The sequence below is a fragment of the Gastrolobium bilobum genome, unplaced genomic scaffold (genome assembly GCF_033153095.1).
Source record: "Gastrolobium bilobum isolate Gb01-03AN ecotype WA unplaced genomic scaffold, APGP_CSIRO_Gbil_v1 utg12919, whole genome shotgun sequence".
NCBI lineage: Eukaryota > Viridiplantae > Streptophyta > Magnoliopsida > Fabales > Fabaceae > Gastrolobium > Gastrolobium bilobum.
The window spans coordinates 113,592-124,417 of record NW_026896054.1 but is presented as its reverse complement, the minus strand read 5'-3'; the positions used below and the strand labels follow the sequence as shown (position 1 = coordinate 124,417).

Sequence of the window (10,826 nt, the reverse complement as noted above, 5' to 3'; positions counted from 1 at the left end):
CAAACATTTGACATTTTACTCGATTTTATATATGTTTATGTCAGTATAGTTCATTATTTCATTATTTAATTAAGGGATTCAAAATTTAGAATACTACACTTGCACCCTTTGTATGAGTTTGTGTCCCGGATTCAAAGGCTTTGAACGAGACTGGCGTATAAAAGTCATTCATGGCTATAGAGAAGCTACTAGAAGATCAAGATTGGGACCTGCGTGAGTTTTCTACCATTCCAACTGGATGTGCCCGCTTAGTGCAGGAGGATGCCATCCCAAGGATGATAATCTCCAAAATAAAAATAAAAATAGAATACTACGTAACCCAAAAAAATACAATAGATTGCACCTTGTTGTTGGGTAGTAATTTTCGAAAGAAAGAGTTATCGTTCTCAGGGAACGGTTTGTTTAGTTTTCCTTTTTTAATTTCAATTTCTAATTTCTTGAAATTAAGTAATCAATCTTTTAAAACTAAGAAAATTCTAAATGAAACAAGGTATTTATCAGACTTGTATTAAACAAAATTTTACAGAGGAATATCTAATCACAAATGTAACAATTATAAGGTTCTGGAATTCTTGAATCATGGATGAAGGAAAAATTTCGCATTCCTGCATTTTATAACGGCTACGGCACTTTAAGATCAGAATTAGAACTACTATGGCTATTTTAGCTAAAACTTCCCAGTTCCAGATTTTAATCTTTAGAAGGATCTTTTCCCAAAGTCTTCTAAATCTTTTAAAAATTGTATCAAAGACCTCCTTGGGTTATCCCTAACCTCAAGGGTTCAATTAACAAGGGACATATCCTGATTTCCCAATCACAATTATGCAAAAATATTCCAAGATCCATTCCCATGGTGTTCTTGGACTTAAATCAAAATCTTGCTAATCAAATGAAACTAAAGCAAGCCATCACAGTATTCAGAAAAATAAAAGATCACCCAATCATCGTGAATCCCAGAAAGGAAAAGATCAGAAACCCATATTCAAAAATATTACAAATCTAAAAGTAAAGAAACAAGCTTTACAAACATTCATTAAAGAAAACTCAAGTCAAGTTACAAACCGGTTCTTCAAGAGTGAAGGTTCCTAAACTAGAGCTAGGAAGAAAGCGTGCAGAAGTGTGAAAACAGTAGCTCGTATGCAGATCCGCGGTTCCTTTCCTTGAAGGTGCGTTGTCAATGCACTTCGAGTACAAGAATTGAAGAATTAGCATCCAGCTTTCAAGGAATTTCTCAACACTCAGATTCAAAGAACGAAATTACAAAGATTCAAACTAAAAACTGTAACTAAAGAACGGTGTCTGACCCTAATGACTCAGACTCCTATTTAACTAAAAACTAAAAAGCTGCCTCAAAATGCATTGCTGTCCATCCATCTCTTTGTTCATCCAATGGTTCAGATTCGATCTTGCTTTCAAAGAATTGATCTTGCTTTCAAACTGCAGTAAAAATAATAAAAGAGAATAGTAAATCATCAAATTACCTCTTTCTCTCTCTTTTTTACCTTTGGGCTGATTGGCACTCATTTGGCCCCTTACCATGCACTAATATCCAGCCTTCACCTCAAATATTATAAAGACTAAGCCATTAAAAATAGTCGTAATTTATAGCTAACACTTGTCAACTTTGTTTAAGTGTAATTGATAAAATTTGAAGTAGGTTACAAAATACAAATGAATTAAGTGAGACTATAAAAATTATAAAAAAAAAAAAAAAAAAAAAACATAAACTTATAGTTTTAAAGTTTTGGGTTTAAGGTTTTATATAGTTTCAAGTTTCAACTATATAAAATAAAGGGATAAATATGAATCATGTTATAGGTATAAAATTAATGTCATGCAACTACTAAAGACAAGGCAAAGTCATTGAATGGTGTGCCTCTTCAACTTTTTTTATTATTATTTATTTTATCTTTTCTTTGTAGGAAAAAAAAAATTAATATTGTTGCATGATGAATCCAAAGCCCTTAAAATAAAACCTTGTCCTACAGAGGAAATATAAGGGTTCACTGTATTTTGAGGGAGCTATGGTTCAGCAACACCACTATATAAGGTGGGTGGTAACTGGGAATCTGGCAGAGCAGCTTGCAAAGAGCTGATATCAAGGAATTGCAATTGACACTGCACACATATTACAGGCAATAGGAAACTGAAGAACAAGTTACTATCTCTCTGTATCCCGTGTACCACGGGCGACGAAAATTTATATTATTATTATGAAAAGGTAATGCCAGTTTTAATTGGATGATCACGCTAAGAATATAAAAATACCTATTAAAAATAACCTAATAAATTTACAGAATTTTTTGCCAATTTTTTGGTTGGAATGTCAATTTTTTGTTTCCGATAACAGTGGTCCACTGCACCCTCTATTTCAATGAAGAATTAGCCTTAAGACCCTATATTTTATTTGTAAGATCAATTTTTTATTGTTTACCTTCGTGCCTTCTGGTGTTATAATTACACTTTCTTTAATTTCGTTAGAATCTTATTTTCTCCCTTAATTGTTATTTAGCAGAAGACACAGTAAATTAATTAGTATGTTCTTTATTTTTAGCATTTGGTCCCAACTAATAATTGATAACTATTATTGAGCTTTTTTCTTTGCCAACAAAGTCAAAACTTAAATACTCTTCTCTTGAGTTTTGACATGACAATCTGTTCAAATTTTAAATGATTATAAAAAGAAAATTAGATAATCAATCAATATAAAATCAAATTCTAGACAAATTTGACAGGTAGAGTGAATATGCATACTAGCTGAACTCTTCTTTGTATACAACGAAAAAACCAACTTTCTACATTGATTGGGGAGGGTAGCAGACCAAGAACAAAACTGCCATATATATTGGCAGGTTGAATCTGATAAATAATAGTTATCTCTAATTGGGTGCAATGAACGGGTGAAACATTTTTCTTATAAATAACATTGCTTGTCTTTCTCTTTTTAAAAGCACTTTCAAAATTTTTCTTTTTTAGACCATGTTACACATAATATAGTAGAACATATTTTTATATTTTAGAGGAAGGCGGGAGCCCATCCTAACCCCCCATGTAGATCCGCCCCTGGGGAGAGGTGAAGTTGACGTAACCGTAACAAAGAGACCTCCCCGTCGCGAAGGAATAAATATTTGGTGCTACTATTGCATCTAGATTCAGTGCATCCCACCAATGGGAGCATTACACATCAGAGGAGAGAAAAAAATTTAGCATAGAAAAGAGAATTTTGACTGACATGTAATGCTCCCAATGATGGAATGCACTGAATCTTTGGTGCAACAGTAGTAATAAAAATTTATTCGTCGCAAGGTCCTTGTAGACATGAATGGAAGTGATGCTCTTGAACGAAATTTTTGGCTATTTTCATATTGGCTTCATATTTTTTTCAACCTTGAATTTTTTCCCCCTTAATTTTACTTCTGCCACAATTTAATCGACTAGTGTAATCGGTTAACTTGCGTGGACAAAAGTTAAGGTTTTTTTTAATGTTTAATCGATTACGCTCATATTGTAATCGATTAAATTTTCGGTCAACGGCCAAATAGGAGCAATTGATGGAATATTTTAGGTCATGAAAAAATTGGTTATTTTTTAATTAATGAGAGACAAAAGGGTCAAAAAGTCCAAATATTGCTATCATTCCTAAATGTATAAGTTTAATTATCACCTGGATTCATCTATGTCCAGATATTCATTACAATTCTTACAGCAGAGTGCTTATCCATGTTAAAAGAACCAAATTCAAAAACTAATTAAATTGAATAAATTATGAGTTCATATAACGTTTTTATCATTTGATTCTGCAAAGTTTGATATAGTTTTAACTATTTGATCATTTATGTGCTGTATGTTAAAGGAAGTCTTTATTTATTTAATGTCAACATGTGAAATATTTTTTTTATAGAAAAGTCTATTTTCAATTTTATTTTATTTATTTATAGATAAATTACCTGTATTTTTCATGGGAGACAATCTTGTTCATGATAGGTCCAGGATTAAGGCTTTAAACTTCTCTCAGAAATAATATTGGAAAAGATCAAACACATGCTCTCATCTCACTTGCTCATCTCTCATGCATCAACTGAGCTACCATCATTTGATAATTTATTTAAGTTCATTATAAGATCTTTAATTTAACATTTTTAAGAAACATTATTTCAAATTATTTAATTTCACTTGAAACCATTTAATACAAGGTTTTCAAAAAGTTTAGGGAAAAAAAAAACATTTGCGACTGGTCTGTCAAACAATAAAATGTTACTTTATCTTATGAAATTTACTTATTTTATACTAGTTTCTTAAAACTTTTATTTATTTTGCTTTTGTTCTCAAATTCTTTAAACCCAATGTCAAGTTTTTAAATATTAATTTATTAAGTTACTGCTTTAGTCAATTTGGTCCATTTTTAAGAATAGTTCTGTTTGATAATGTGACAATAAAATGAATTATGATTTCTAACATAGCTGAGATGACAACATTTTGATAATACAAACTTGATTTGTATTTAAGTTAACATCTCAACTTCTCACGTAGAAAGTGGATTTAAGCAAATTCTTCAATGGAGTGGTGTTTGGTTTAAATTTTATTCTCAATTTATTTGACATTTTTTCATTTAATAATTATAAAAATTCTATTCGTTTTTCCCTTCTTCCCAAAAAAAAAAAATAGAATGTTCAGAACAAATAGAATAAAATAGTAAAAGCAATATAATATAATTTTTACCATTTCCTTAACAACATCTTAGAATTGGGTAGGAATGTAAAGATAAAATAACATTTTTATAATTAAATAAAGTTATATAAACTAATAATAAATAAATAAATCCAAACGCCACCTTACTCTAGGTTCAAATGCCACGTAAGTTGACTTAATGAAATGGCCTCAACCGTAAACATTTACTTCTGAAATAATCCTGCCAACATATAACTAAAGTGATAAATAAAGTGTACAAATGAATATATACAACACGAAATATTCATCTATTTGTAGCAGTCCTGAAATAAGGATGTACCAAAAATGAGATAGTAAAACCTATACCTCGACTCAAAAAAATAAAAAAAAATAAATAAATCATGTAGCATCTTTATTCCTCATGTAATTTGAATATTAAATCACGCATCTATATGTAACAATACAGCCTGTAAAAGAAAGATAAGCCACTAAGACTAATTACGAGAAGCCATGTTGTTATGCACAAGCAAGTGAAATTTATTGACGACCCTTTTTGAGAGACATGAAGTGTGCAGCAAAGGAATCATAGTCAGGTAACTTTGGATGAACGTGACCAGCCGTCTGCTTAGATGGAGTATCTACATCAGAATTTGAAGATTTTGAAGCCTCTTGGCCCACTTCACTATCTTGTATCACTGTTTCAGGAAGAGAACTTGAAGGTTGCACCCTTGCAGATGATTTCCTAATTTCCTCATTCAAGGATCTATTTGGTTCTGAAATTGGCTTAGATGCTTCCTTTTCTGCTGATCCAGGATTAGAACCTGCCCAATTTTCAGAGCTCTTCATTGTGGATGAGGCCTGTTGATTCTTACTCTCAAAAGAAACCCCTGAAGATTTCCATCCAAGTCCTGCACCACGAGTCACAGGAGCATCCTTCGAACTCAAACCCGTACCAGTTTTTGAAGAAGCTGATGTCCTTCGAGATATTCCACCAACAGGACGGGCCAGAATAGCTGAATTTTGTTTAGGATGTCCATCCTCAGAATCACTATTATCAGAATCAAAGTATGTAACTGATTTCTTTTTTGCTTCACTTTGCTTTTTCTGAATGCGAGGTTCATGAGTACTAGTAACAATCTCCTCTGAGCTTGCAACCAGATCATAACTATCAGAATCAGAAGCTCTGTTGTTTGCTCTCAAGCCAACATTTCTATTTCCTCTGCTCACTTCCCTCGTGTATTTGTCCTGAACAGGAGCATCAGAAGTGATTGAAGTCCTCACCGAAGGCAAAGATGTTTCATTCTGGACTGAAATGTCCCCCAATGAAGATGAAACCTCATCCAATGTATTCTTAATATAAGGTGGTCGCCTATAACCTTTATTACGAAAACCACCCTTCAAAGTTCCATAGTTTAATTCCTTACCACTTTCTATACGAGATTCCTCCAAAGCTTCAGTATCATTCAAAGTATCAGGTGACTGCGGTGCATGGATGTTTGCCTTCAGATCCAAACCTAATATAGAGTTTCTTCCTTTTGAAGATGACCGACTGCTTGGCGAATCATCATAGCCAAAATTCTTTTCTGACACAGTATTGTCGTCTACCTTTCTCTCAGAATGTTCTTCCACGATATTTGAACCAACTGGAGATGGTGACAACCAAGACTTTGTGTCAGTACCCACATTTTTATCATTTCTTGATGAGGACCCCAGAGCCCCATGGTTTGCAATCTGATCAAGGACAGAATTCCCATAATTAAAGGTCCCAGAAACATCAGACTTAACCAAATCCAACTCACTATCTGAACCTTGGTCATCCGAATCATCAAAAGTGACACCCAATGAGTCTTCTTTTTCAGAAGAAACTGCAGACTTATTCAATCTTTCAGAAACCACAGAAAAATGAGACTGTGTACTGGAACTTGTCTCTTTCTTGTCAATGTTTTGTCCATGGTTCCAAGAATTTTTATTTTCGAATGTATCAACTTGTGATTTGCCACCAGGAGAAGAGACAAACAAACCAGATCCCTCAGCCTTGTATTTTTTATCAACATCAAATTTATAATCATCCTCCTCTGATCCAGAATCATCAAATAAAACAGAAGTGTCATTATAAGAACTTGTTTCCACAGTGTTTCTCTGAGTGTTTACTTCATCAGTAACAAAAAGGTCTTCCGCAGCTTTGTTCCCCATCTTCCAATCATTCGAGGTCAAATTATCATTGTGATCATCATTTGGAGTAATGAGATGAGACGAAGAAGCTCTTCTAGATTGTCTGTTTGTCCATGCATCTCCAAAGTGATAATTGTTTTCGGAATTCAAATCACCATCACCATGCAGTTCGGTCACGAAATCTTCTTCAGTTCTGCTTGCTTGCTTTTTCATGCTCACTTCATGCAAGTAACTATTCTCTTGCTCAAATGAGTTATTATGCTGATATATATCAGCCATTTGGGAACTCTTGGTAAGTGGTTTCTCATCACCAAAAGAACTACCCGACATCAATGAAGCTGACTGGGCATGTTTACCCCCATTCTCATGACTATTCCTGTAATATTCATTGGGCGTTCCTACCAGGTTATGCTGTTCTCTGGCACTAATTTGTTCATTGTGCATCCCAGGCCTGCCTCTATGGAAAGTGCTATAAACAGAACCTGTAGAAAGATGCTTTTCATCATGAAAAGCATATTCTTGAGGTACTTCATCTGTTAACCCGCCGCCAGAAGAACTATGTGATCCACTTGAATACTGCCTCGTCATGTTTTCACGGTTTGAAAGTTCAGCAAGTTCAGCAGCTGCTCTTGCAGCCATGCTTGCACGTTCTGCAGATTCTGCAGCTGCCTGCGCAGCAGAGGCAGCATCCTTGAATTCCATTTTCCTATTCTGCCTACCCATAGGAAAATCACTCCTGTTTTCAGAATATGGATCTCTAAAATCCATTTCTTGACTTCCAGTTCCTGTAAAAAAAAATTCTAAATATTAAGCTAACACACAGAACAGAAGGACAGAAGCCCAGAAATCCATTTGCAAGTACTGTCTATAAAAATTACCTGAAGATCTGATTTCTGGATTAGACATGCCTGCTGTTGTTGACTGTTTTCCACCGGCCTTTCTAGCAGAACCACTTGCATTCTGCTCATATGAATTTGTAGATGCATCATGCATTGGTTTAAGTTGCACGGAAGCATGTAAATTAGGAGGACCCTTTTCATCATGAACAGGTGGAACATGGACTTGAGAAGGTTCCACGGAAGTAGCCTTCTCAAATGTACTTGGCCCAACCTAAACATATAAGTAATGTCAAAATTAATATAACACAAAAAACGTATATTTTATATTAATAGAAACTAAAGAAAATCCATATGAACAAAGCCTACCAACAAATCTTGAGAAAACTTCGCATCATTTTCTCCAAATGATTTGGGTTCCCATTTGATATTATGCTCCTCGGCAATTGCAGCCAGTATTTTTATCTTGGTCGGACCGTCGGGTGCTTTGGCAGACAATTTCTCAACCAACTGAAAAGACAACATTAAATTAGAAGAAAAAAAAGTGAGCTTTGACATGCTCCTATCCAACTTCAAGCAGGTAGAGAAACTTGCCAAGCGATTCACACCACAGTCAGGGCGTAATTCAACAGCAGCTGAGACAAATTCTTTTCCATACTTAGACGTGAAAAGCTTCCTGACATCCATGAGCTCAGGTATGTCTGAACATCTTGGAGATGCAAATATTACACTTGAGACTGCTTCCTTCAAATCGATGGGGCAATTTCTGAAAAAGTTTAAAAAAGAAAATGATAATGAGATCACTGCAATCAGAATGCACAATCATAATCCACAAACTCATAGATTGCAAGATCAATAGTTTCAAAAAGAAAAACCATCATGCAGAAATCCCTTCAGACACACACAAGGTCAAAGCAGAAGACAAAATAAAGATATAAGTGTTGGCATCACAAATATTTATGTGAATGACTGAAATAAAACACCAATTTAAACATGATTTTAACAACAAAGCTGAAAATTCAGTAAGTCACGGCTGTCATGCCTCAAATCATTAGGAATAAAGCTAAAAGGTGTCACTAGCATGTTACATAATCAGTTGAGGAAGGTTTTGATCCAGGGGCTTTGCTATTGAACCGAATTCACGATTTAATATTCTCCCATAATATCTTAATGCAAATAAAAACTCATTGATAAATGGTATATATCTTGGTATAAAGCCTATAGTTTTCACATGGGATCAGAATTACCAGGACTGAGATACTAGATACCGAGATGTTAAATTGGCTCAAGGGTCAAGGCCAGCCCCTTGTTTATTTAACATAATTTGCTACATCTCTAATCGAGCCCTAATCTGACTACTGACTAGAACCACCTCAATTAAACAAGTATCTTTTACTCTTCAAAGTATAATAGAATTAGATTCTCCTAAAGTGATCACACAGTTTGTTGACAAATCCTAAAAAAATTAATCACATAAGCAAATTCAGTGGTACTGCCCAAATTACAGAATATAAACTTCCAGGCAAATCAATTTCAACATCCACATCAATAACACCTTTATCCCAAACTTGGGATCGGTGCTAAATGAACCCAAATGAAAGGTACAGAAAGTTTGAGAAAAGGATAAAAATAAGATTTAAGTATATATATATATATATATATATATATATATATATATATATGTGTGTGTGTGTGTATATATATATATATGGGTGCGATTTTTTTGCAGACGCTTTACGTGCAGCAGGGACAAATTTTCTATATATATATATAGGTTAAAACATTTAATTTGAAGAATCATAATCTTACAAAAGATGAAAGAATTAAATATAAGAAATCATAACTATACACCTGTCATTGCTGCACGTACAGCAATTTTAGATATGATTTTACCTATATATATAACATTATCCATAAAAAAAGCAGTAAACAATTAAAAGGATTCCAGGCAGATCAATTTACAAAAGGAAAAAAGAAAAGATGATATTCCCCCTAAAATAATAAATAGACAACAAACACACTTGGAAAAAATAATATAGGCAAAATTAAAACGTGCTAAAAATTAATATCTCTGAGTTTCAATTCAAATACTTTTGTGATTCAATCATGGGCAAGCGTGCTGCGATAAGTTCACAGTATATCTCAACAAGATCATAAGCTGCCATGGTCTTCTCTTCCCTTACAACATGTTCAACCTGAACACACACAAAAAAAAGACAAAGAAAACAATTAGTTTATCATTCATCATTTCTTTCTTATCAACTGTGACATAACACCTAAGAAAAACAACAAAAAGTAAATTAATGAAAAGGTGTTTTTTTTTTTTTTTTTTTTTTAATTTATGATTTGATTTAAGGTTAATTTTTGTTACCCGGATTCTAGCAGTCTGGTCCTGACCAGACTGAAGCAATTGAGCCAACTCCCTCTTGTGTTGCTTCACCTGAGCTTCTCTCTTATTCTTCAAAAGTTTTATCCGTGAAACGGCGAGCTTCAATGCCGTTTTGCTGCAGCAAACAAAACAAAACAAAAACAAAAACAAATTCAAATCAACAAAATCCTATCCTCTAACTATTGCTTCGAATCAAAACCTTACGAAGTGAAATCGATTGAAGTCGTACCACTTCGCTGGCTTGAAGCTTTTATGCAACATGCTTGAAGGGATTGTGGGGACTCTAATCAGTAATCAGTGATCTTTTAAAATCAAAGCACTAAAGAAGTTTTGGTTTGTGCTTTGTTACAAAGAAGGAGAAGAAAAAGAGAATTGGATCTTGCAAGCGAAGGAAGAGGGAATACGAAACGAGTATAATATTATGGAATTGAACTTTCGTCCAAACGCGACAAACGCTTAGGAATGGAAGAAACCTTTTTTTTTTTTTTAAATTTCTACGCAAACGAGTAAATTGCGTATGGGAAGGTGCATGGAAATAACTCATGGACCTCACCTCACATTTCCCTCCCCTCAATTTATTTTGAGATTTAATTTTTAATATAAGAGAAGGGTATTGTAACAACTAATTAGTATTATTATCAATCAATTTCATCGTTAGCTTGATATGTTGATCCAACGATTATATTTATTTTCATTTTGTATGGTTATGATTCTTCAAATTTAATACTTTATATTTATTTTCATCTTTGTATGGTTATGAT

The 10,826-nt window shown here is 33.7% G+C and overlaps 1 protein-coding gene across 2 annotated transcripts; it reads right to left on the bottom strand.

Moving 5' to 3' along the window:
* Positions 1 to 4,891: 4,891 nt before the first annotated feature.
* Positions 4,892 to 10,504, bottom strand: LOC133297491 (uncharacterized). Of its 2 annotated transcripts, XM_061496655.1 has the most exons (7): positions 10,295 to 10,504; positions 10,048 to 10,180; positions 9,768 to 9,871; positions 8,271 to 8,442; positions 8,046 to 8,186; positions 7,719 to 7,950; positions 4,892 to 7,625 (listed from the first exon to the last, which is right to left on the bottom strand). In XM_061496655.1, exons 1-7 carry the CDS (start codon positions 10,324 to 10,326, stop codon positions 5,206 to 5,208), a joined length of 3,234 nt encoding a protein of 1,077 aa, XP_061352639.1. In that variant the 5' UTR covers positions 10,327 to 10,504; the 3' UTR covers positions 4,892 to 5,205. The 2 variants fall into 2 exon arrangements, with proteins under 2 accessions (XP_061352639.1, XP_061352638.1); XM_061496654.1 differs by having other exon boundaries at positions 8,046 to 8,442.
* Between the last annotated feature and the right edge of the window lie 322 nt (positions 10,505 to 10,826).